Source organism: Mirounga leonina, unplaced genomic scaffold (assembly GCF_011800145.1).
Source record: "Mirounga leonina isolate KUSES-001 unplaced genomic scaffold, KU_Mleo_1.0 Mir_507, whole genome shotgun sequence".
Classification (NCBI taxonomy): Eukaryota; Metazoa; Chordata; class Mammalia; order Carnivora; family Phocidae; genus Mirounga; species Mirounga leonina.
This window is the reverse complement of record NW_023270789.1, coordinates 5,761,558-5,789,473: the sequence shown is the minus strand read 5'-3', so window position 1 is coordinate 5,789,473 and position 27,916 is coordinate 5,761,558. Positions and strand designations below refer to the sequence as shown.

At 38.0% G+C, this 27,916-nt stretch overlaps 1 protein-coding gene across 1 annotated transcript in view; it reads right to left on the bottom strand.

Moving 5' to 3' along the window:
- The window catches only part of PTPN22 (protein tyrosine phosphatase non-receptor type 22), a 58,708-nt gene that overhangs the window by 17,668 nt on the left and 13,124 nt on the right, over positions 1 to 27,916 (bottom strand). The window contains exons 2-15 of the mRNA XM_034990261.1: positions 25,744 to 25,852; positions 25,361 to 25,437; positions 25,103 to 25,198; positions 24,649 to 24,687; positions 22,758 to 22,829; positions 22,582 to 22,641; positions 21,857 to 21,999; positions 21,032 to 21,098; positions 20,133 to 20,210; positions 17,597 to 17,683; positions 2,941 to 3,017; positions 1,989 to 2,803; positions 546 to 629; positions 281 to 390 (exon numbers count right to left, since the gene is read on the bottom strand). Of these exons, the coding sequence (XP_034846152.1) occupies positions 281 to 390; positions 546 to 629; positions 1,989 to 2,803; positions 2,941 to 3,017; positions 17,597 to 17,683; positions 20,133 to 20,210; positions 21,032 to 21,098; positions 21,857 to 21,999; positions 22,582 to 22,641; positions 22,758 to 22,829; positions 24,649 to 24,687; positions 25,103 to 25,198; positions 25,361 to 25,437; positions 25,744 to 25,852 (1,914 nt within the window). The remainder of the gene's footprint in view (positions 1 to 280; positions 391 to 545; positions 630 to 1,988; positions 2,804 to 2,940; positions 3,018 to 17,596; positions 17,684 to 20,132; positions 20,211 to 21,031; positions 21,099 to 21,856; positions 22,000 to 22,581; positions 22,642 to 22,757; positions 22,830 to 24,648; positions 24,688 to 25,102; positions 25,199 to 25,360; positions 25,438 to 25,743; positions 25,853 to 27,916) is intronic.

Genomic DNA, 27,916 nt, shown 5'->3' with positions numbered 1-27,916 from the left:
CCTTAACTGTCCTTCAGGAACCAGTTCAAATATTTCCTCTTTCACTAAGCCTTCCTTAGTCACTTCCAACTTGAAAGTTTCTTAAGGGCAAGAATTGTGTTTTATCCATTGTCTTCTCCCCACATCCTCTAACACATTGTTTTATAAGGAGTACCTGCTTAGTAGTTATTGAGTGATAGGTGTTAAAAATACAAGGAGTAGGATTATGGTCTGTCGAATCCAGATGAGTAGGAAAAAAAAAGAAAAAATAGTTATGGACCTTAGTTGGTCTAAGTCTCACAGTGTCATCAGATGTCTTTGACTCAGATGTTCCACTCCATTCTAGTGATGCTCCAACTTTTGCCTCCACAGCTGAAGATAAGGATTTGGGAACATTCAGTGGGAATTCTCCTGGAAGAAAGTACATATGGTCCAATTCTTAGGAGTGGTATAATTCTGTTAGAACAATGCAAATGTTACTCAGCAATAGCACACAGAACATTGACAGGACCTGAGGAGTATTCTAGTTAATCCACTTTATTTTACACTTACTGAACTGCACTCACCATCTTCCTCCAGCACAATAAAAGATTCAGGTGTCCGTTCAGGAAGTGGAGGGGGGACTTCATCATCTATCCTTGGAGAAGTTGCTATCCAAAATGCCAGAAATATAACCATAATTCTTTATTAGAAAAATCCAAAGGAAATTCTTTTTTTTTTTAAAAAGATTTATTTATTTATTTGAGGGAGAGAGAGAGAGAGAGAGCAAGCATGAGTGGAAGGGAGAGAGAATCTCAAGCAGACCCCATGCTGAGCATGGAGTTGTACATGGGGCTCAATCTCAAGACCCTGAGATCACGATCTAAGCCAAAACCAAGGGCAGTATGCTTAACCCACTGTGCCACCCAGGCGCCCCACAAAGGAAATTCTTATATTCTAATCTTGATGTAAAATCCATCAGGCATCATTACAATACTTAAGCTGGTATGTGTTTCCTCAAGGAAAAAGCAAAATAAATTCTCCCATTTTAAGTTGCAAACCCAGGAGGCTTTCCTGCTTCTTCAAAATTTATTATTTCTTTTAAAGGCTCCAAAGTATTTTGATCAAGTCACTGAGTACCAGTTAACAGAATATGAAACATTATATTAATTCGGGAGATTTTGAATTGTTTTCTATATAACCCTTTTGTTTTATATAGAATATACAATAAAGCATGGTAAAACACTTTGAAATATGCCAAGGATTCAGTTACAGAGTAGGTAGAAGTATAAAGATTTTATTATCTCTTCTTCATTCTACACTGAAGAATGTGGATGTTTTTCCTTTTTACAAAACAATGGCATATCAAGGTTTTCTATTTTTCTACAAAAAAATTCAGAATTTTTATAGAAAAATTCAAATGCTATTATAAGAAACTGCCACCAGGTGGCAACATGTCAACGATGTTACAATACCTAAAGCCGGGATTTGCTGGTTTGTTGTTTTTTTTTTAAAGATGATGCTCAGAGAAGTTTAAGGTATTGTGGATATCTTAAAAAAAATAATCCTTTAAATTATAAAACAAGATCAAAGAATATAAAATAAAGAAGGAACTAGGTCCAGATAAGATATTTTTGTAACAAACTACACATCCACACATCTGTCTACTAAGAAACGCTGTACAATAAATAATGTTATAGAAAGACTAGGGGGAGCATAAGAAGAAACCAAATCTATAGAAACAGAGTGAAATCTAAAATGCCATATAGGGGTGCCTGGGTGGCTCAGTTGGTTAAGCGACTGCCTTCGGCTCAGGTCATGATCCTGGAGTCCCGGGATCGAGTCCCGCATCGGGCTCCCTGCTCGGCAGGGAGTCTGCTTCTCCCTCTGACCCTCCTCCCTCTCATGCTCTCTGTCTCTCATTCTCTCTGTCTCAAATAAATAAATAAAATCTTAAAAAAAAAAATAAAAAATAAATAAAAATAAATAAATAAAATAAAATGCCATATAAACTTCTAAAAATAACTTACCTACTACCTCTGTCTCTGGGTTCCGTTGGGGGTAATCAGTTGGAGGACTCAATGCTAAAGAATCATGTGAATTGTAACAAGAAAAGAGGGTTGTAGAAGATGCTGGCAATGGGGAACAAGGTAAAACGTTTCCATCTGGCTTCTCAGGTAAATCAAGAGACATCTTAGAACCAGCACTACTTGGAGACAATGATAAGAAATAAGGATCTTCCAAAGACATGTAAGAATATGCATTAAGAGCCTGAGAGTCCTGCCTCTTTGCCTCAGGGGCCTTGCACATTTGGGGCTGAGAGCCAGATGGCAGTGAATCATTGAGTTCTGCTGAAGAAACATGCCTTGCTCTTTGAGCCTGCTCAAGACAAGAGTTGTGGGGTTGAGGTTCCAAACAAGAAACATTTTCCTTGATGTCCAGCTCTTTGGTGTCTCTCTGTTGTATCAGCTCAAAGGGAGTTGATTTGGTCCGCATTATTGGCCCCTTTGAATTAAAATACCTTCCTGCTACATCGGCAGATTTAGAATTTGGACACACTCCAAACAAAATGGCGCTCCAGTCTAAACTCTGATGCTTCTGAAGAGACTCCCCAGCTATTGCAAACGCCTTTGTCTCCCAATTCGTGGTTGTATCAGCATTTTTGTTACAACTACAATTTAGCTCCAAAAAGTCAAAAGCACTGCTCTGTTCAGTAGGGTGCAAAACTAACCCTTCCTTTTCACTTATGAAAGAAGTCCTGAGGTCAAAGGAAGAAGCTTGTGCACTTTTCACCCTTAGCCTTGGTTTGCTCTGTTGCTTCATCCGATTTGCTTCTCTTATGCCACTGAAACAAAAAGAAAGTAATGATGACACCGCAGCCCAAAGAGGTCTCTTCTTAGCATCACAATGAGTTAGAAGCATGAGATTTGCCCCCACCCTGACATAACTAGACAACATTGGGGTGTGTAAAACTGTACTCACCTTTTTGGTAAATTAGGAGAATCAGACTCTGTTTCTAGAGTGGGATTTTGCTCAAGAACTGAATACTGTGCTTGAATCTTCAAGAGAAATAAGGAGGACACTGGTTTTCAGTGACGAAATGGCAATGAGATATTTTAACATTCATAAAGTTGAGAAATTATTTTTCAGAAACCTAAAGATTTTAAATCATTCATGAAAGAGATGAGTTTCCAAAATATTGAGCCCAAGAAAAACTTGTTCACATATCAAGATCAAGGGATCCAAATAAAGGATTAATAATAGTGTTACAGAAGCTAGAAAGTGTTTGCTTATAGTATTAAATGTGGGAGTTTTAACATGTCTTTAGGGGTACCTTTATTCTTATGAACAATCTACCTTCAGAAATTACATCATCTCAAATCTTAAATTAGTAAGTGCTTATTAGGTCCTCATACTTACCTTGTTCTACCTCTTTCTTCCTTACCATGCTCTAGCTATACTGTTTTTCTTGCCTTTCCTTAAGCATACCAAACTTGTTTCCAATTCCAGCCTTTCACACTTATTCCCTCTGATTAAAATACTCTTGCCCCAGATTTTCCATAACTGGCTCTTTCTAAGTAATTATGCTATACTTAAATGTCACCTGCATAAGAAAACCTTCTCTGACCACTCAACCTAAAATCATACTCCCACATACTTGTCAGTCACTCTCTTTTTTTCTTCATAGCAATTATCACATTATCGAATATGTTATGTAGAATCTTAGATACCACCAATTTGTAAAATATATCCTGATTTTAGAAATGTTTAAATATATTTTTTAAATGTCATCAGCCATTGTAAGATTCCACCTATTATGGGTTTAATTATGACTCTCAAAAAGATATGTTGAAATCTAATCCCTGATATCTGTGAATGTGACCTTATATGGAAATAGAGTCTTTGCAGATGTTATTAGTCAAGATGAGGTCATACTGGATTGAGGTGGGCCCTATCACAATAACTGTGTCCTTATAAAAAGATAAAACAGAGACTCAGAGACATACAGGGAGAATGCCATGTGATGATGGGGACAGAGACTGGAGCAATGTATCCGCAAACCAATGAATGCCAGAGATTGCTGCCAAACACCAGAAACTAAGAGACAAGGAAGACTCTTGCTAGAGCTATGAGAGAAAGCATGGCCTTGCTGACACTTTGATTTTGGACTTCCTACCTCCAGAACTATGAGAAAATAAATTTTTTTTTTTTAAAGAAGTACCAGTTTTATGAAGTGTGTTGCATCTAAAGATTAAGATTTTTTTTTTTTTATTTGACAAAGAGAGAGTATACAAGTGCACAAGCAGGGGGAGCGGGAGAGGGAGAAGCAGGCTCCCCACTGAGCAGGGAACCTGATGCAGGGCTCGATCCCAGGACCCTGGGATCATGACCTGAGCCAAAGGCAGATGCTTAACCGACTGAGCCATTCAGAGGCCCTGAAAATAAATTTGTTTTAAGTCCTCCTTAGTTTGTGATATTTGTTACAGCAGGTCGGGTAAACTGATAAGATATTAATAACCCACTTTCAGGAATGGATAGATCAGACAGAAGATCAATAAGGAAATAGAGGACAGACATGAACAACACCATAAACCAATTAAATCTAACAGCACATATAGAACACTCCATGTTACAACATACACATTCTTCTCAAACTTATATGGAACATTGCACAGGATAGACCATATGGTAGGCCACAAAACAAGTCTTTTCTTTTTAAATTTTATTTTATTATGTTATGTTAGTCACCATACAGTATATCATTAGTTTTTGATGTAGTAATCCACGATTCATTGTTTGCATGTAACACCCAGTGCTCCATGTAATACGTGCCCTCCTAATACCCATCACTGGGCTAACCCATCCCCCCCACCCCCGTCCCCTCTAAAACCCTCAGTTTGTTTCTCAGAGTCCATAGTCTCTCATGGTTCGTCTCCCCCTCCAATTGCCCCCTTCATTATTCCCTTCCTTCTCCTAATGTCCTCCATGCTATTACTTGTGTTCCACAAATAAGTGGAACCATATGATAATTGACTTTCTCTGCTTGACTTATTTCACTTAGCATAATCTCCAGTCCCATCCATGTTGATGTCAAAGTTGGGTATTCATCCTTTCTGATGGCTGAGTAATATTCCATTGTATATATGGACCACATCTTCTTTACAAAACAAGTCTTAATAAATTTTAAAATATTGAAGTCATACACAGTATCTTTTCCAATTATAATGGATTGAAACTAAAAATTAATAACAAAAAGAAAACTAGAAAATTCACAAATGTGTGTAAATTAAACAACTAATGGGTCAAAGAAGAAATCACAACAGAAATTAGAAAATATTTAAAAATGAACAAAACACAGCATACCAAAATGTATGAGATATAGTGAAAGTGATATTCAGAGGGAATTTATAGCTATAGATGCCTACTCTTAAAAAGAAAGATCTTGGGGGCAACACTATATGTTAATTAATTGAATTTAAATAAAAAAAGAAGAAAGATCTCAAATCAATAACTTAGCTTTACACCTAAGGAACTAGAAAAAAAAGCAAACTAAACCAAAAGCTAGCAGAAGGAAGGAAATATTAAAGATTAGAGCAGAGCTAAATGAAATAGAGACTAAGAAAACAATGGAGAAAATCAACAAAACCAAAAATTGATCCTTTGAAGAGTTCAATAAAAGTGACAAACCTTAGTTAGATTGACTAAGGAAAAAAGAGAGAAGACTCAAATTACCAAAATCTCAAATTACAGAAATAGAAGTGGGTATGCTACTACCAATTTTACAGAAATAAAAAGTATTATAAGACAATAATGTGAACAATTGTACACTGACAAATTGTACAACCTAGATGAAATGGACAAATTCTTAGAAACATATGATCAACCAAACTGACTCAGGAAGAAATAGGAAATTTGAATAGACCTAGTAAGTAGATTGAATCAGTAATCAAAAGACCTTCCAACAAAGAAAAGCCAGGACCAGATGGTTTCATTAGTGAATTCTACCAAACATTTAATGAAGAATTAATACCAGTCTTTCACAAACTCTCCCAAAAAGTTGACACTTGCTAAGTCATACTATGACGCCAGCATTACCCTGATACCAAGGCCAGACAAAGATACTACAAGAAAAAGAAAACTATAGATCAGTATCATTTATGATTATTGATGCAAAGTCCTCAACCAAATACTAGCATACTGAATTCAGCATCATATTAAAAGGATTATATGTCATGACAAAGTGGGATTTATTCCCAGAATGCAAGGATTGTTCAACATACAAAAATCAATCAACATAATACACCACATTAATAAAATAAAGGAGAAAACCCTCACATGAGAATGTCAGTTGAAGCAGAAGAAAAGCATTTGAAAAAATTCATGATAAAAACAACAGTCCAGAATATACAGAGAACTCCTAAGACTCAACAACAGCAACAACAAAAACCCAATTCAAAAATGGGCAAAAGACTTTATATAGACACTTTTCAAAAGATGATATACAAATGGCCAATGAGCACATGAAAAATGCTCTCCATTGCTAATCAGGAAAATACAAACCAGAACCACAATGAGATACCACTTTATACCCATTGGATGGTTACCATAAATAAGCAAACAAAAATAGTTGCTAAGGATATGGAGAAATTGGAACCTTGTATATTGCTAGTAGGGATGTAAAATGGTGTAGCTGCTGTAAAAAACAGTATGGCAGTGCCTCAAAAAATTAAACACAGGATTATCATGTGAGGAGCACCTGGCTGGCTTGGTCAGAAGAGCATGTGACTCTTGATCTCAGGGTCGTGAGTTCGAGACCCCTGTTGAGTGTACAGATTACTTAAATAAATATTAAAAAAAAAAAAAAAGAATTATCATATGACCCAGCATTTCCACTTCTGCATATATACCCCAAAGAACTGAAAACAGGAACACAAAAAGATATTTACACACTCATGATCTTAGCAGTATTATTCACAATAGCCAAAAGGTAGAAGTAAACCCCCATTCACCAATGGATGAATGGAGAAACAAAGTGTGGCATACAATGGAATATTATTCAGCCTTAAAAAAGAAGGAAATTCTGACATGTTATGACATTGATGAACCTTGAGGACATTATGCTAAGTGCAATAAGCCAGACACAAAAGGACAAATATCATGTGATCCCACTAATATGACATACCTAGAGTATTCAAATTCATAGATACAAATGGTAGAATAATGGTTGCCAAAGATGGGGGGAGGGGAAGAAGGATTGGGGAACTATTATTTAACAGATATAAAGTTTCAGTTTTTCAAGATAAAAAGAGTCCTGGAAATGTATGGTGGTGATAATTGCACAACAATATGAATGTTCATAGTACCATTGAACTATGCACATAGAATTAATTAAGGTGGTTAAATTTATGTATATTTTACCACAATTTTAAAAAAAGATTTTATTTTAGGGAGAGAGCGTGTATGCATGCACACATGCAAACGGGGGGAGGAGCAGAGGGAGAGGAAGAGGAAGAGGGAAAGAGGGAAAGAATCCCAAGCAGACTCCATGCTGAGCACAAGCCCAACTGGACTTGATCCCACAACCCCAAGATCATGACCAAGCCAAAACCAAGTGTCAATGCTCAACTGACTGAGCCACACAGGTGCCCCTACTTTACCACAATTTAAAAATTTTGAAAAAATAGGCAAAGGACTTGGATATACATTTGTCCAAAGAAGATATACAAACGGCCTATAAGCACACAAAAATGATGCTCAACATCAATTAATCATTAGGGAAATGCAAATCAAAACCATGAGATACCACTTGACACCCATTAGGCTATTATCTAGAAAAAAACAAAACAAAACAAAACAAAAAAACAAAAAAAACCCCCCAAAAACCCAAAACCAGAAAATACCAAGTGGTGGCATGGATGTGGAGAAATTGAAACTCTTGTGCATTGCTAGTGGGGATGTAAAATTTTGCAGCTGCTGTAAAAAACAGTATGGCAGTACCTTTAAAAACTAAACCTAGAATTACTGTATGATCCAGCAATTCCTGGATTCTTCTGGGTATATACCCCAAAGAATTTAAAGTAGGGACTTCAACAAATATTGGTACACCGATTTTTTTTAAAGATTTTATTTATTTATTTGAGAGAGAGAGAGAGCACACAAACAGGGGAAGCAGCAGAGGGAGAGAGAGAAACAGGCTCTCCATTGAGCGGGGAGCCTGATGCGGGGCTCAATCCCAGGACCCTGGGATCGTGACCTGAGCCGAAGGCAGGCACTTAACCGACTGAGCCACCCAGGCGCCCCAGTACAACAATTTTTATAGCAGCATTATTCACAGTAACCAAAAGGTGGAAACAATTCAAGTATCAATTGGTGGATGAATGAATAAGCAAAATATGGGATATACACACAATTGAATATTATACAACCATAAAAAGGAATGAAATTCTGATGCATACTAAAAAAAATAGATGAACCTTAAAAACATGCCACATGAAATAAGCCAGATTCAAAAGAATAAATACATGATTCCACATATATGATGTACCTAGAATAAGCAATCTTATAGAGACAAAAATTAGAATAGAAGTTGTTAGGGGTTGGGGTAGGGGGCATGGAGAATTTCTGTTTAGGATGATGAAAATTTTCTAGAAATAAATAGTAGTGATGGTCATGCATATAGCAAAGGTACTTACTGCCACTGCATTATACACTTAAAAATGGTTAAGGAGGTAATTTTTTCCACTGTGATACAATGATATATTTGACCACAACAGAAAATATGAATGGGGAAAGTGTTTCCTCCTCCTATTTTCTGGTATAGATTGTGTAAAATTCATGGTAATTCTTCCCTAACTATTTGGTTGGAATACTCAAGTGAAATTATGTGGGTCTAGAGATTTCTTTTTTGGGAGTTTTAAATTATGAATTCCATTTCCTTGACTGTTATGGGGCTATGCAAATGATTTATTTCATGTTGAGTAAGCTATGGTAGTTTGTGTTTCATGAGGAAGTAATCCATTTTGTCTAAGTTGTCAAGTGTAGATGTGTCCAGTTCATACTATATTCCTTTATTATCCTTTTGATATCTGCAGAGACTCGAGGGCTCTCCCATTTCACTCCTGATATTGGTCATTTCTATCTTCTTTTTTCCTCAGCTGTCTTCATAGAAGTTTGTCAACTTTATTGATCATTTTGGCTCTTTTTTCCACAGTTTTTGTTTTCAATTTCATTGATTTCTGCTATTTCTTTCCTGACTCTTTTCTTTGGGTTTATTTTGCTTTTTTCCTCCCTTAGATTCTTAAAAGTGGGAGCTCAGATTGTTGATTTGAGACTTTTGCTGTTTTCAAATGTTTGCATTTAGAGTGCTATAAACTTTCCTCTCAAAACTGCTGTAGCTCTGTCCCACAAACGTCAATGTGTTCATTTTTATTCAGTTCAATGTGTGTTTTTTTAAAAATTTCCCATGAAACTCCCTCTTTCACTCAATGGATTATTTAGAAGAATGTAGTTTAGTTTCCAAGTGTTTGGACCTTTTCCTGTTATCTTTCTGTTATTGACTTCTAGTTTGATTCCACTGTGGTCAGAGAATACATTCTGTATGATTTCAGTTCTTTTTAGATGTTTGAGATGTTTTGTGGCCCTGAATATAACTGATCTCAGTATATGTTCCATCAACACTTGAAAAAAAAGATGTGTGTTCTTGTGATGTTGATTGGAATGTTCTATAAATATCAATTTGATCCTGTTGGTTGATGGTGGTGTTGAGTTATCCTATATTCTTGCCGATTTTCCATTGAGTTTTTCTATCAATTGTTAAGAGAGGAGTACTGAACTATAACCAGATTTGTCTATTTCTCCTTTCAGTTCTGTCAGTTTTTGCTTCACATATGTTTGGTTCATACACACTTAGGACTACTATCTATGTCTTATTGGTGGATTGATCCTTTTATCATTATATAATGTCCCTTCCTGCCTATGATAATTTTCTTTGCTCTGAAGCCTACTTTATCTGATATTAATATAGCTACTCTTGCTATATTCTTTCCTTTATTCATGTTTATATTTATTTTTAATTTTTTTGCCATTTAACATTATTTTACTCTAGCATAAAAGACTTTTCTTTCTTACAGATTATTTCCTTGGAGCTCTAGTGGACCTGACTATTGTATAGGTACCCTGGGCTTAGATTCAAAATCTCCCCATAAATGACCACAACAAATTTTTAGGCCACATCTTTTGAAATCCATTGAAAGGTGGATTAACAATTTTCCAAACAATCTATAGACAATAGAACTCTGACCATAAAGAGTACATTAACTCAACTTACACTACAATAGTCCTGTTGACCTTCTATTATCCTTGTTATTTTTTTCTCCAAAAATTTTTTTAGATTTTATTTATTTATTTGAGAGAGAGAGGGAGAGCAGGGAGAGCAAGAGAAGAGTGAGAGGGAGAAGCAGACTCCTCACTAAGTGGAGAGCCTGTTGTGGGACTTGATCCCAGGAACCTGAGATCATGTCCTGAGCCAAAGGCAGACACTTAACCCACTGAGCCGCCCAGGTGCCCCTTCTTCAAGTTTTTATTTAAATTCTAGTTAACTAACATATAATGTAATATTGGTTTCAGGAGTAGAATTTGGTGATTCATCACTTACTATTATACCCAGTGCTCAACACAACAAGTGCCCTCCTTAATACCCATCACCCATTTAGCCCATCCGCCTCCATCAATGCTGTTTGTTCTCTATAGTTAACATGGTTTATTTCCCTCGCTTTTCTCCCTTTTCCTATGTTCATCTGTTTTGTTTCTTAAATTCCACATATGAATGAAATCATATGGTATTTGTCTTTCTCTGACTGACTTCTTTCAGTTACACAATACACTTAAGCTCAATCCACGTGTTGCAAATGGCAAGATTTCATTCTTTTTGATGGCTGAGTAATAGTCCATTATATATAATATTCCATTATATATATATATGTATATATATGTATATATGCCACATCTTCTTTATCCATTCATTAGTTAATGGGCATTTGGGCTCTTTTCCATAATTGGGCTATTGTTGATAATGCTACCATAAACATCAGAGTACATGTGCCCCTTTGAATTAGTATTTTTGTTCCCTTACTCATGTTTATATGAATACATGATATATCTTTTTCCCAATCTTTACTTTAAACCAACCTATATATTCGAAATATATTTCTTATAGACAGCATATAGATGTTTTCAATACACTCTGCCAATCTGTCTTTTAACTGATATATGTATACCATTTACATTTAATGTAATTATTGATATGTCAGGGCTTAAGTCTGCCATTTTATTTTTTGTTTTCTGTTTGTTCTGTTTTTCATTTCTTTTTTCTTTCTCCTGCATTTTTAGAACTTCATTTTGATTTACCTATAGTGTTTTTTAAGGTATATCTTTGTAGAGTTTTTGTAGTGGTGGCTCTAGGTATTACATTATATATACATAACCTATCACAGTCTACAGGTGTTATTAGTTCACTAGTTTAAGTACAGAAACCTCTCCCTTTATGTCCCTAACCCTTCCCTGTTTATAATTATCTTAAGTATTTCCTCTAATACATAAAATTATACATATCAGACTGTATAATTTTTGCTTCAATAATCAAGCAATTTAGAAAACTCAAGAAGAAAAAGAAAATCTATTACATTTACCCATGCTTTTGCTTATCATGTTCTCCCTTTCATCATTTCCTTTCTGTTTAGAAAACTTCCTTTGTCATTTTTTTAAAGATAGGTCTACCAAACAAATTCTCTTAGTTTGTTTGTTTGTCTGTTTGTTTTTCATCTGAGAATGTCTTGATTTCTTCTTCATTCCTGAAAGAAATTTTCCTGGGTATGGGATTCTGGGTTGCCATTTATTTTTTTTCAGCACTGGAGAAATATTGTTTCACTTTCTTCTGGCTTCCATGGTTTCTGATGACAATTTTGCTATCATACTAATTGTTTTCTCCCTACAGTTAAGATCATTATCCTGTGGCTGTTTCCTAGAACTTTTATCTTTAGTTTTCAGAAGTTTAATTATACTGAGTCTTTTTTGTTTTGTTTTGTTTTGTTAAAGATTTTATTTATTTGACAGAGAGAGAGACAACGAGAGAGGGAACACAAGCAGGGGGAGTGGGAGGGGGAGAAGCAGGCCTCCTGTGGGGCAGGGAGCCCGATGTGGGGCTCAATCCCAGGACCCTGGGACCATGACCTGAGCCGAAGGCAGATGCTTAACGACTGAGCCACCCAGGCGCCCCTATACTGAGTCTTTAAGTACTTTTTTAGCCTTGCCTTTTTTCTCCTCTCCTTCTTAGACTTTGCTGACACAATGCTAGTTTTTTTGTTGTAGTCCCTTAGGTTCCCTAAGGCTCTGTTTGTTCTTTTTTTTCCAGTCTATTTTATTTCTGATGTTTAGATTGGTTAATTCCTATTGTTCTATCTTCTAGCTCATTAGTTCTTTTTTTCTGTATGTACCCTGAATTCTGCTGTTGAGCTCATCTACTAAGCTATTCTGTTTCAGTTACTACCTTTTTCAATTCTAAAATTGCCATTGGTTCTTCTTTATATCATCTGGATTTTTTGCTGAATCTTTTTCTATTTATTGCTGAGCCTTTCCATTTTTTAAAAATTTTAAGCACGTTTGTAATTGCTCATTGAAGCATTTTAATTGGGGCTGCTTTTAAAACTTTGTCAGATAATTCTAACATCTTTATCATCTCAGTATTGTCATCTATTGGTTGTCTTTTATTCATTTGGTTTGAGATCTTCCTGGTTCTTGGTATGATGAGTGATTTCAATTGAAACCTAGACATTTTTGTATTGTTACGAGGCTCTGGATCTTAGTTAAATCTTCTCTTTTAGCTAGGTTCTTTTATTTTTAACTCCATTCTACAGAGGAAAGGGAAGGTTGTGCCTCATTACTGCCTTGTTACTGCCAGGTGTATTCTACTTCTACCAGTTTCCTCACTGAGTCTTTGTTGACACCCAAGGGGAGACATCACAGGAGAGGCTCCCCATGTGGTCTCTACTGACACTGTGGTAGGGGTGGCCTTATCACTGCTGGATGATGGTGGAAGTCCTAATTCACTACTAGACTTCTTCAGATACTACTTCAGTGGGAAGGCATTAGGGTACCATGTTACTGTCCAGTGGAAGCTTGCTCCCCATGCAGTCTCCAATGACACTGCAGGAAACCCTCATTTCAGGCCATTAAGGATGAAAGTCCTACCTCTTTACCTGACCTTCTCTGACACCACTCTGGCATTCTACTACAGTGTTAGAAAGGTGGAAATCTAGGACCCCACTCAGCCTTTGCTGACATGGGTGGGGTTGGGGCACCATTATTTTCTGTGGTGTTAACTAAAGTAGAGTGATGATTATCTAAAAGTTTTCTGTCTTGCTGGACTGCCCCTTTTCTGGTCCTTTGTCTAGACAGAGCAGGTTGTTGTTGGGGCTTTTTTGTCTGCATCCCTGGCTTTTCCATGTTGTTGACTTCTTCAGTTTCCAGTCTGGGATATATGAGTCAAAAGAAAACCCAAGGAACTTACCATCATGTCTTTCCTCAGGTTCCAAGGTCCTTAGCTGGCCTGTCTTCTTTCTATCTCTCAGAGCCTTCTTATAGTTGTTTTATATATAATGTCAATTATATAATGGTTTCTAGTTGCACTTAGCGGGAGGAATAGGGAAAAGTATGTCTATTTGATCTTTCCAGAAACAGAAGTCCTCTTTAGTTAACTGTAACCCATTCTCTCTGTGGGAGTTTGAACTGTGTTGCTATGTTCCCATTTACTGAATAAGGGCCCACTCCAAACAACCCAACTGGAGCCATGGCCCTGCCACTGGGCTAAATTTGAGTACTGGCATTTCCTGGAACCTAAATAAAATATTAGCCCACATATTCCAGCAACATATCAAAAGAATATTTTTTTGTTGGGGTGCCTGAGTGGCTCAGTCATTAAGCGTCTGCCTTCAGCTCAGGTCATGATCCCAGGATCCTGGGATCAAGCCCCACATCGGGCTCCCTGCTCCACGGGAAGCCTGCTTCTCCCTCTCCCACTCCCCCTGTTTGTGTTCCCTCTCTCGCTGTGTCTCTCTCTGTCAAATAAATAAATAAAATCTTTAAAAAAAAGAATATTTTTTGCTCAAGAAGGGTTAATTCTAAGAATACAGGGATGGTTTGATATTAACAAATCCAATGGTATGACTGTATTAATAAGTCAAAGGAGAAATCCACGTGAGCACTCCATGAATTCAAAATATGCAATTGACAGAATTCAACATTCTTTCTCTAAAAATTTCCTAATAAAATAGAAATCAATGAATACACTCTTTAAACAATTGAAAAATAATAGTCCAATTTATAATTGCACCAAAATGAATAAGATACCTAGGAATAAATTTAACCAAGGAGGCAAAAGACATTGATTAAAGAAATTGAAGATGATACAACAAATGGAAAGATATACCATGTTCATGAATTGGAAGAATTAATATTCTTAAAATGTTCATATAACCCAAAGCAATTTACAGATTCAATGCAATCTCTGTCAAAATACCAATAGCATTTATCACAGAACTAGAACAAATAATCCTAAAATTGGTATGGAACTACAAAAGACCTCAAAGAGTCAAAGCCCAATCTTGAGAAAGTAAACAAAGCTAGACATAGCACAATCCCATTTTTCAAGATATATTACAAAGCTAGAGTCATCAAAACAGTATGTACTGACACAAAAATAGACACATAGATCAATGGAACAGATAGAGAGACCAGAAACAGACCCACATTTATATGATCAATTAATCCATGACAAAGGTGGCAAGAATATACAATGGGGTGGGGCACCTGGGTGGCTCAGTTTTTGAGTGTCTGCTTTCAGCTTGGGTCATGATCTTGGGGTCCTGGGATTGAGCCCCAGTGCAGTTCGGCCTCCTGCTCAGCACGGAGTCAGCTTCTCCCTCTGCCCCTCCCCCTACTTGTGCGCGCACGCTCTCTCTCTGTGTCTCAAATAAATAAATAAATAACTTTAAAAAAAAAGAATATACAATGGGGAAATGACAGTCTTTTCAATAAATGGTGTTGGGAAAACTGGACAGCTACATGCAAAAGAATTAAACTAGACCACTCTCTTACATCATACACAAAAATAAACTCAAAGTGGATTAAAGACCTAAATGTGAGGCCTAAAACCATCAAACTCCTAAAAGAAAACATAGGTAATTTCTTACAGTAATCTCTTGGACACTGGCCTTAGCAACATATTTATGGCTATGTGTCCTCAGGCAAGGGAAACAAAAGCAAAAATAAACTATGGGGACTATATCAAAATGAAAATCTTCGGCACAGAAAGGAAATCATCAACAAAACAAAAGGCAACCTACTGAATGGAAGAAGACATTTGTAAATGATATATTCAAAGGAGTTAATATCTAAAATATATAAAGAACTTGTACAACTCAACATCAAAAAAAATCTGATTAAAAAATAGGCAGAGGACATGAATAGACATTTTTCTTTTCTTTTTTTTTTAAAGATTTTATTTATTTGACAGAGAGAGACACATCGAGAGAGGGAACACAAGCAGGGGGAGTGGGAGGGGGAGAAGCAGGCTTCCCACGGAGCAGGGAGCCCAATGCGGGGCTCAATCCCAGGACCCCAGGATCATGACCCAAGCGGAAGGCAGATGCCCAACGACTGAGCCACCCAGGCGCCCCGAATAGACATTTTTCTAAAGAAGACATGCAGATGGCCTATAGGCACATGAAAGATGCTCAAAACACTAATCATCAGGGATATGCAAATCAAAACCACAATGAGATATCACCTCACACCTGTCAGAATGGCTAAAATAAAAAGCACAAGAAACAAGTCTTAGAGAGGAAGTAGAGAAAAGAGAACTCTCGTGCAGTGTTGGTGAGAATGTAAGTTGGTGCAGCCACTATGGAAAACAGTATGGAGGTTCCTTTAAAAATTAAAAATAAGACTGCCATTTGATCCAGTAATCACACTACTGGGTATTTACTCAAAGAATACAAAAACACTAATTTCAAGGGATATATGCACTCCTATGTTTATTGCAGCATTATTTACAATAGACAAACTATGGAAGCAGCTCAAGCGTCCATCCATAGATGAATGAATATTCCATATAAAAAAGAATGAAATCCTGCCATTTGTGACAACATGGATGAACCTAGAGGGTATTATGCTAAGTGAAATAAGTCAAACGGAGGAAGATAAATACCATATGTTTTCACTCATTTGGGGAATCTAAAAAGCAAAATTAACAACAACAAAAAAAGACTTTTTTTTTTAAATAGGCTCCAGGCCCAGCGAGGAGCCCAACACGGGGCTTGAACTCACGACCCTGAGATCAAGACCTGAGCTAAGATCAAGAGTTGGAAACTTAATTGACTGAGCTACTCAGATGCCCCCCAAAAACGCTTAACTATAGAGAATAAACTGGTGGTTGCCAGGGAGGAGGTAGGTGGGGGGGAAGAGGTGAAATAGATGATGGGGATTAAGAGGTATAAAACAAACAAACAGATATCTCCAATCAAGTCAGCATCACACTTGATAGTGAAACATGAAAATCTTTCCCATTAAAATTTGGTTGTCCCTAATCACCTTTATCATTTAACTTTGGTCTGGGAATACTAGCCAATAAAACATACATAAATAGGATATAAGTAAAAATTTCTGACAAGACTATACTCTTATTTCACATCTTTCCACCACATTGTTTTCCCTTGAAGTTGACACTAACTAGGATTGCTTAGTCCATTTCAAACCTCAACAGTTTTTCTGGCTTTCTTTCCTTCCTCATGATTCAGCATTTGACTGATAGGAGTTATGATCAGAATCATGTCTTATATACTTTGTATTCCTAATACTAGGTAGTAGCTAGGTAGCAGGTCCTCAGTGAATATTTTCAGATTAAGAATCCAAACTGTGATATTAAAAATTAAATTAAGAAATATGTTACAAAATATACCCTTGAAATGTAAATCAGTAATTTTATCTTCTTTAAGTTTGTTCAGAACCTAGTGCTTTGTGACTACACAGTAAGTATTTGACTCATCAATTTTTGTGATGAGATCAAAATAGCATATCCTGGAATACTCAATATTTAATTGGAATTTGGTTAAATCATAATCATTTTTATATGTAAGACCCTCAGCTAAAAATTCCTCTGCATATTCTAAAATATTCCCCAAATTTGATGAGACTTATGCAATCAAAGTGAGGCTAGAGGAACCTGAAAAATCACATTGGTGCTCAACTATGATTTCACTTTGTAACTGTCACTCTCACTTTTAACTTGCCACACAGCTATTTGACCTGTGAACAGAATATACACTTGCCCTGCACTCACTCCTATTGTTTCTAAATTGAGCTGAAACTTGTATACAGTAGGTTAACCAAAAGATTCATTTTCTAAGTTGAAGTACTTCAATTAATTGGTCCTTCTCCACAGGAGATTTGCAGTGTAGCCCCATGCACCCCTGACGCTCCAACTAAGTGACAATAAATAATAAATGAAGTCCTGCAACTGATCTGAGATCCCTTGACCAAAATCAAATATGAAAAAAAAAGACAAAATATCAAGGTTAATGTTTACCTCTGTTCCCGAGTGTTGATCCCTAATAACATCCATCTGTCTCTTAAAAAGTTCTAATACAGCCTTGTAGACCAGTTCATACTGTTCCTGAAGAGCATCACAAACCAAAACAAATGAAAACAAACAAGAAACTTGGTGAACCACAGAACCAGAGTTCAGGAGTGTGAACATCAGTCAAATCCTAGTGTAGCAGACCTGAAAAGACCATCAACAGGAATTTAATCGTAGTGCCCTTATGTTTGCGAAGCCCATTTAGGATTGCAAAGCACTTCTGGCTACTAGAAACAGCTAAATATTTGATCTTCTACCTCTAAATATACAAGGGCCATCCAGCATGTTTTATGTTCTGATCCCATTTATCCTTCCCTCCACCATCAACCCTCCAATTCCATTTTCCTGGCTCACATTTTAAACATTTTATCTGATCCCAGATGCATTTTTTGGTCAGGCACTTTCATCTTATCTGGAAAAAGGGAGATAGATTGTGGTCGATGGGTAGATAGATAGCTTCAATATGTATTCTTCACTTGACCCTGACAATTGATCTCTAAAGTAGGTAGGCTATTATCCCTGTTTACATTTTGTGCAAGGTCGTTCAGCAGTGATTTCCAGACTTGGATTCGAACCTGAATCTTCTGACTCTAGATCAAGCCGCTGAAATGCTCTCCTAGCAAAGACACCCAAGAAAAGTAGACCACCCAAGAGAGTCTGGAAACTTGTGCTTGTAAAAGGATTTCACTGTCTAGAAATGACACCACCACCATAATAAGGTCCTGGCGGGAGGGGGGGGCGAAAGGGAGGGAGGAGGGGGGTTCTGCCCCCCGGACCTGCTCTAGCACTTGATTTTGGATCTACTTTTCATCTGAAAGAGCCTCAGCGGGGTTTCCCCGGCACTTCACACAATCGTATACAAATAAAGCACAACTTTTGCCAATTATAATTTTAGCAGAACACTACAGAGTCCGTGTCACCCAACACATCTGTTGGTACACGCTTCCATTTTTTTAAGAAGAGAGAAAAGTCAGACAGGAAGTGCTCAGCTGGTTACAGTGCTATTTCCTGGTGAGAATGGTGTCAGAAAAAGCAGCGACAACTGGGAAGGGATTTGTTCAGCTGGTTGTTGATAATGTTGATGAACATGTGAAGGCTAACCAGAAATCGTTTCCTCTGTCTTCTGACCTTTGCAAGGAGGCCGGAAATGGACTTTCTGTGAAATGGGGTAGGGTTTTATTGATTGATTCAGTGTTACAATGTAATATTAGACAACTAGGGTGCATACTTCCTGGGGTCTGTAGCCATTTACATGGGTCAGCCTGCTTTTAAGTCTGGTGGCACTAAACCAGCCAGTGCTTTTATTTCATAGAAACTTTTTCCCTCAGGTCGAATATAGAAAACACCTACAGTCGACGCATGAAAAAAAAATTTTTTTTTCCACTAGCTATTAGTGGAAAACCTGTGTGGGCCAAACAGAAGGCTTTTATTACAATAGCTCTTCATATTTTCCCCTCAATTCACAAATGCCCAATGAAAATACCTAAACTTCCACTGGTGATTATTTTACCTCCAAGTCTATGTGCAAGTTCATTTGTAAGTGCTTTAAACACTTCAGGGTCTTGCCATTTAAGCAGGAGAAAGTAGTTCTAACAAATTATGTAAAAGTATCTGTTACTTATATCAATCAATGCTTAGTGAATGAATGAATGGGGCAAAGCTAAACCCCATCTTAAAGATGGAGACCATTTTTTTTTAGAAATGTGGGTAAAATTATTGGTATGGACATCTGGGTGAAATTGATGTTGTAGAGAGTGAGAGATCTGTGCTGGGAAAGTTTCACCTAGGCGGTGGAACTTGAGCGGGAGAGAGGACAAAACAGGGGAAGAGCATCCCTAACGGAGTGAACGAGGGTGAGCACTTTGGGGTGGATGAAAATATTGTCATACATATGCAACCGTATATAGTATGATTCTAATTATGGTTTTTTAAAGTATGCATACAATAAGGATCAGGAGAGACTACAGAACAATAGTAATCGTGGCTACCTCTAGGCAATAGGAGTATGGTTGCTTTTATTTTTATTTTTCATCAAGTCAAAAAATGAGTATACAGACTGCCTTCTCCAGATTCCTTTACCACTTCCTGAAATCGAAATGACAAAGCTCTGATTTTTCTATGGTTTCAGAAGTGAATTACTGCTATAAAACTTCGAGTTAACCTGACCCAACTATTTCTTTATAATAAATCAAACAGCTTGTGGAATTTCTTCAACATCCTTTATAAGAAATATTACATTAGTTTCTTAATATCTTCTGCACAGACAGTAAAATACAAGGAATGAGAGGAATTTGATCCAAGGCAAGGGATACAGGAAAAAAATTGATCTGTTCAGAGTTCAAGGAAATGCAAATGGGCTAGTGTACCTAAGAGTCAGTTTGTGTTACAGCTGGGCAGTCAGCTGTTTTGGGTGGCCTTACTATTGAACAGAGAGATGTAGCAAGACTCAGACACGTGTTATGATCCATTCACCATAGTTGCATACCTGAGTTTGAACAAATGAAGGCCTTTGTGTTCGCATTTCCTGGATCAAACTAAAAACACTGAAGTTCTCAGGAAGTATCTATCAAATAAAAGAAAAAAAATCTTACTCCTTTGTTCCTTAGCTTTGTTAATAAACTATTTCTCCTAGTCTTGTCACTCCCATGATATCTGCTCTCTTAACAGAAGATAATATCCGAAAAAGAATGCATTTTTAAAATGAATGACATTTCTCATCACTTGCATCGTGATTTAGAGCCTGGTATTTTCCCCAGAAAAGATTGAAGAAACTCTTGAAAATGATTTCACATGGGGTGATCAAATGTTTGAAGTTAAAAATATAATGAGGGAGAAGGCTCGAGTAGATGAGCAAGTATGAGAATTTCATGAAATAAAAGAAGGTGGCAGATATGTTTAAAGCCCATATTTCAAACTTCCCACTTCCTATTAGACTATAAAAAATGACTTAGAGATCGGAACACAAGGTTTGATTGTGGTAAATTGAGTCCATCCACTAAAGTGGTTTGGATAAAGGAAGGGTAACTGTGGAATTTAGGGCAGTGATTCTCAAACTACAGCATGCATCAGAAGCACCGGGAGAGCTTGGTGCCCGTCCTCCCCTCCCCTCCACCTCCAGAGTTTCTGCTTCATTCCATCCAAGGCAGGGCCCAAGGTTTTGCATTTCTAACAAGTTCTCAGGTGATGCCAATGCTGCTTGTTTGGGAACCACACTTTGAGAACCACCCACCTAGGGCCTAATTTAATCATCTGACAAAGCGGGTCTACAGTGAATACTCTAGAAAAGATGAGTCATGGAGATGGATGTTTGGAAGAACCAAACAATTCCTAAGTCTGAAACTAACAGGGTAAGCAGACAGCCAGTGCCTGCGGAGAGAAACTTACCCCATCTTTTAGCAACATCCAGGTATAATCAATAGCACAGATAACACCAGTCCTTCCACAGCCGGCACTGAAATGAAAGATCACAGGAGCACGTATAGTTGCAGAGGATGGATCATCGATGGTAGCTGGGAAATGTCACCAGTAGACTGAGGAAGAAGGAACCTAGAGGCAATGAAACGTTCCAACCCCTCCCCCCATTTCCTAGAGCATGTTTGTCAGTTGCCACATGCCCACACCAAATCTCAGGACAGATCCTAGGTGACTTCTCTAAGCAAGAGTCTCTAGAGCTGCACTGTTTCCAAGTAACTTGTCAGAAAATATTAATATAATGCTTTAATTCAATAATTTAATATTCATTAAATGCTTGAATTTATTATAGTTTGTTTTTGCTATGAACCTTGCTCTTTCTTTCTTTCTTTTTTTTTTTTAAAGATTTTATTTATTTGACAGAGAGAGACACAGTGAGAGAGGGAACACAAGCAGGGGCAGAGGGAGAGGGAGAAGCAGGCTTCCCGCTGAACAGGGAGCCCGATGCGGGGCTCAATCCCAGGACCCTGGGATCATGACCTGAGCCAAAGGCAGACGCTTAACGACTGCGCCACCCAGGCACCCCTGGACCTTGCTCTTTCAATCACTCATTTCTAAGCTTTGTTCCTTTCCAATCAACTGGAAAAAGTGAGACTAGGATCAGGAGCCTACATCCTATTTGCTTGTACCACCTTAAATTCCAACAGAGTCTGTCTTCCTTTAGGTACAGCAGGAGTCCTGGCCAGACTGTGATGTTTGGTTTGTTTGGGGTGGAAGGTACATAGAACAGCATCATACCTGCAGTGAACGCATATGGGAACACTGTCGTCCTCTTGGTAAGAACGCACATCCCAGATGAGCTCAAGAATAGGGTCTATGGATGAAGGCACATCATGGTCTGGCCAATTCTTGTAATGAAACTGGTAGATAGTTCGAGTTTCCTATAAAAAAATAGCCAGAATGAAAGGAGAGTTCAGTGTTAGGACCCCACCTCATTCTACCACAAGATTACTCTGACTTCCTAAGTAGCATCTCTGTCCTGTTGGCAATTTATGCTGCTTTTTTCTCTATAGGCCTCTGGGGACCACATGCCATTTGAGAACACTGACTATTGGTCTGTCTCGCCTTGCCCCACTCACAAGAGGTGGTAGATATTAAGACAGTCCAAACCAGAGCTTCCCAACTGGTGTGCTTCACCAGTTCAAGTGGGTCACAGGCATGCTGATCTATTAAACCCCTTTGCTGTAGAGAGACGGGGCGATATGAGCTCTCAAGTTGGTTCCCAGCCTCTATTCACTGCACAGCCTCTATTCATCCTATAAATATTATCATTTTAGAAGTGTGCCATGGTGTGTAATAGATTGGGAAGTAGGGATTATACCAAAGGTCTCTTTTGCATGTGAAGACTTATCCAGAACATCAAAGGCCCCACCGCTCCCCATTGTCTTGTGCCCAGCCCAAGTCACATACATATGTATTTGCCTCTGTGGGCTCTTGAGTTTACCATTCGGGTTTATACTTACACTATTGAACTTAGCTTTTAGAGTCCTGATTATGTAATCAGATTTTCTATTTTCAGCTTCCTAAGAAGTAAATTCAAATATTAGTTATTTCAAAAACTAATGTTCAAAAACTAATCTCTATAAAGTAGAACCTGGAGCATCGGTTTGGCCATAACAGAAGCAGGCATCATACTCACACAGGATATGGAGAAAGGGCCAACTTGCCACGGTTGCTCTTCTGGCTCAGTCCAGTAACACTCACATTTTTTCTGTCACACAAAGCAGAATGTCATGACTCCCCTCCAAATATTCTAGTCTCTTCTGGGTAACAAAACCCACTTCCTCACTCAGAAGCAAATTTAGCTGTGTCCTTCACCTTAGGTTAGGACCGTCTAATCCCCTGAGGCTTCAACCCCAACATCGTGGTCTGGAATCTCCAAGGATGGGAAAAACACTAAAGGATATGTAAATTACAGACTTCCTAGAAGTCTGAAGAAGTAGAAATGGGGATCTGACATTTTCAGTACAGTAGTCCCCCCTTATCCACAGCTTTGCTTTCCATGTTACCCATGGTCAACCGCGGTCTTTCAGTTAACTATAGTCCAGGATGTATTGTTGGAAGGTCAGTAGTAGCCTAACCCTACATCACAACACCTACATCATTGCCCTCACTTCATCTCATCATGTAGACATCTGATCTTCTCACATCATCATCAGAAGAAGGGTGATATACAATACAATAAGATATACAATACAATAAGATATGTTGAGAAAAAGAGATCGCATTCACATAACATATAGCATATTGTTATAATTGTTCTATTTTAGTATTGTCGTTAACTCCTACTGTGTCTAATTCACAAATTACACTTTACCACAGGTATGTGTGCATAGAAAAAAACAGTGTATATAGGGTTTGGAACTATCCACACTGTCAGGTATCCACTAGGCGTCTTGGAGTGTATCCCACATGAATAAGGGGGGACTACTGTATTTCAAAAGGGTTAACAGAAATCATGTCTACTAAAGCAAAGCTGCACAAGCTAAGTGATAGCTTGTTTGGTTTTTGTTGTTGTTGTTGTTAAAGATTTTATTTAATTGAGAGAGAGTACAACAGGGGGCAGGGAGGGCAGAGGGAGAGGGACAAGTAGACTCCCCACTGAGCCGGAAGCCCGACTGGACTGCACAGGGGCTTGATCCCAGAACTCTGAGATCATGACCTGAGCCGAAAGCAGATGCTTAATCAACTGAGCCACCCAGGCGCCCCTGAAAGCTTGGTTTTAACTGGAATTATGAATGTCAACAGGAAGTAAGAAGAGTACTATTCAATAGAAACATAATGTGAGCTACCCATGAAGTTTTAAGTTTTCGAATAGCCCCATTCAAAAATGAAAAAAAAATGAGATTGATTTTAATAATACATCTTAGCCCAGTATATCAAAAAAAACCCCCATGTAATCAATATAAAACAGATATTCTATATTTGACATTTCTTATCTCGGTCTTCAAAACCCAGTGTGTGTTTTATATTTACAGCGCACCTCAATACCCTAAATTACCATTGGAAACATTTTATTTCCATTTAGAGTTCATCAAAAGTATAGTTGAAAAAGAATCATGTACCCGAGTTGTTCAAAACACACTTAAAGTTTTCCAAACACTGAATTGGAAAACCAAGTTTTTAAATTTAAACTCACTAAAATAAAACGAAATAAAATTGAGTTCCCTGAAACTAGCCATGTTTCAAGCACCCATAGTCACGTGTGACTAGTGGATGTCATGTTGGACAGCATAGGGTTAGAAGCGCTTACTGCCAGTTAAAGATGCCCAATTAATAAAAGTGGGAAAAATGAATCGTTACTTTAAAAGTGTATCTTATCTTTACTTTAAAATAGAGAGTCTACTGAGAAAGTGGACAAAAGGAGTTCTTAGGGGTAAAAAAGCCTTGAGAGTGAGTCATTAGCGTTCCCAAACTGACAGCTAGCAAGATGAGAATAATTTTTAAGTAGGCACACTTAAGGAAAATTCTGCGACCAAGTCTCCCCTTTCTCTTTCCTTTATCTTTAGGTCCACCAGAAAGCGACTCACCTTCCCCATCTCAAACTCCATGCATGCCATAACAATGATCTGAGGGGATGAAATAGATAGAGCATTGATGTAGTTAGAAAGAACAGTTAATACATGGGTCCCAGAGTCATTGTTTTTTTCTGTTTTGTTTGTTTTTTAACCCCCAAAAGAAATCTTGGTAAATGATAAAATGTTGCCCCTACCCTTCTTTCTGTCCTTACTTCCCTTTTCTCTATTCAAATCAGTAAATTCTTGTTAACAAATGAACCCGTCAAGATATGAACTTTCATTTCCTTGAATAAGGGTGACATTGTGATTTTGGCAAAAATTGGCCTGAACACTGAAATTCTAGCGACTGACCCCAAAAGGCACCAATTTTAATGCAGAGGAAACCTCAGTCACATATCCTGACACCCTCCCCCACTCCATCCCCACTAACTACAGAATAGAGTAACACAAGCAACTCTGCCCTTACCAGGACGCTATATTCCCAGATCATCCTCCAGAAGTCCAAGACAGTTGTAGACAAGGGTCCCTGGGTGGCAATATAACCCTTGGGTCCATAAACTCCCTAAAGGGGAACAGAAGTTATATGGGATGACTACAGATAATATCCTCTTCTTCTTGTCTAGTATCCCCTCCACCTTTTTTTTTTTAGGTACCTAGAGAAATACGGTCTAATATCCCAACCCCTTGTTTAGGTACCTAGAGAAGTATAGAATACAGGGTGTACCTTAATGAAGTTGGCATTGATGTAATTGGAATCTTCATCCGAGGTTACCAGGGACAGCTCTACTCGGCTATGATCATCTATAATACAGGAGACAGACACAGTATAACTAAAAGGGCTTAGTCAGAGGGTTTACTGTAAGTCAGGACCTAGCACTGTGAATAGTGGATACTCATAAGTGTTTGCTGAGTGAGTGAGTGAGTGAGTGAGTGAGTGAGTGAGTGAGTGAGTGAGTGAATGTTCTTTCGTGGTTGTAAGCAGTACAAACTAACTCGTCAAAGCACTGTTCCAGGATTAGGGTCAGCAGGCAATGGGTAAAAAGAGATAGGAATGATTGAGCTGGAGAGAAGGTAAGGTACAAGTTTACAGGGAGAAATGAAACTTACAGGGCAAGATATCCTTATATCTGTTTTTCTTGATATTCGTGGGCATCTCAGCCACAGTTGTGGGATAGGTTTTGTCTGCCTTGTACTTGGTGGATTGTCTTTTCAGCTTCTGTAATAAAATTCCAAGAATTAAATCCTCCTAGGGTACAGAGGTAAGAAGCTATCTCTAGACAGCTTTCCTTCTCTTCTGCCCAAACAGTCCACTTTTGCAATCTGTAGCATCTTCTAGAACTACCTCCAATTCAGGACAGAGCCCCAGAGCATAAGGTCAGCAGACTTCAGTTTGGAGAAGTGAAAAAATCACACTTACAGCAGCTGAGCCACAAATAGCTAAAACCTAGAGGTGAAACTAGTGAATATTTTAAAAGCCAATGTCTTTTTGAAAACAAACCATATGCTCCACACAAACATCAGATACTAAAAGTTTACCTTCTTTATAGCTGCTACAGGGCTATTTTAAGTAAAAATGGAGCTTAAGCCAAATAAAATCTCTCTATATCTAGCAAAATTTCAAAAATTTCAGTCCCGAAATACTTTACTATTTTAAAGTAAAGATAAGATATACTTTTAAAGTAACAATTCATTTTTCCCACTTTTATTAATTGGGCATCTTTAACTGGCAGTAAGCGCTTCTAACCCCGTGCTGTCCAACATGACATCCACTAGTCACACGTGGCTATGGGTGCTTGAAACATGGCTAGTTTCAGGGAACTCAATTTTATTTCGTTTTATTTTAGTGAGTTTAAATTTAAAAACTTGGTTTTCCAATTCAGTGTTTGGAAAACTTTAAGTGTGTTTTGAACAACTCAGGTACATGATTCTTTTTCAACTATACTTTTGATGAACTCTAAATGGAAAACTGGACTGAAATTTTTGAAGGGCAGACTGACATAACATGGTTCAACGAGATTCTTCAACGTAGTGAAGTAACTCCTTGAAATTACTCCCATTTTCCAATATTCTACTATAGACCAGACTTTCGGATCAGAGAAAATCATAGTCCCTCTGTAGCTCCTTAGGAATCAACCTCGTCCCAGACTTTGTTTAACTCCCTTATCATTTAAAGAAACTGCTTTTGGGCGCCTGGGTGGCTCAGTCGTCAAGCATCTGCCTTCGGCTCAGGTCATGATCCCAGGGTCCTGGGATCAAGCCCCGCATCGGGCTCCCTGCTCCGTAGGAGGCCTGCTTCTCCCTCTCCCACTCCCCCTGCTTGTGTTCCCTCTCTCGCTGTGTCTCTCTGTCAAATAAATAAATAAAATCTTTAAAAAAATAAACTGCTTTTAACAGAGCTGAACTTGTGAAGCCTTACTCAATCTGAGAAAGAAAAGGGGGAAACATCTGTGATCGCTGATACATATTTGTTGAATTGAACCACAGAAAATAATTTTCATGATCTACCCACTATTTAACGGTGGATGGATCATGTGAAGAGCATTAACTACTTCCTATAGGTCCGATCCCTCAGGATCTACTCAGTCTTCAATCTCTTTAACTTCCTTTTCGAAATCTCCTCCTCCCTTGGCCTTTACTAGTCCACATTATCTTGGTTCTCCTCCTTCTTCTCTGCCTTCTCATTCCCACGTCTACTTTATCTCACTGGCTTTCTGTCCATTTCTGCCTTCCGGTTGTGAGTTCTCCAAAGTTCCAAAGTTAAGTCCTCAACTCTCTGTTCTCTCACTCTATACCTTCGCTCGGGGATACCATATACTCTTAGAGAAGGCATACCAGTGGGAGGGTTTGAAATTTATTTAGCTGATTCAAATTCAATTATAGTTCCAACCCTGATGGGAGAACTCTCAAATTTCTACATAGAGATTTGATTACTAAGTTCCAGGCCTAAATTCCTCACCATATCCTAGACCTTCCACTTCCACATCTTATTAGAGCCTCCAACTTGGCACATTTCAAACCAAAATCAGCATCGTTCCCACTGTCAATGCCACTCGCATCATCTTTATTTATCCCAGGCAACTATACCCTGGAAACCGAGAGTCACTTGTGGTGACTCTGACAATTCCCACCTCTAACTGGGTCAGCAAGTTCAACTGATTCTTCCCATGCAGTATCTTGTGTCGACCTTCCTTCCTATGTCCACCACAGGTACCTTAATTCAGACCCTCTACCTTAAAGCTTGAACTGGTCCAGTTGCTTCTTAACTCACCGGCACACTTTT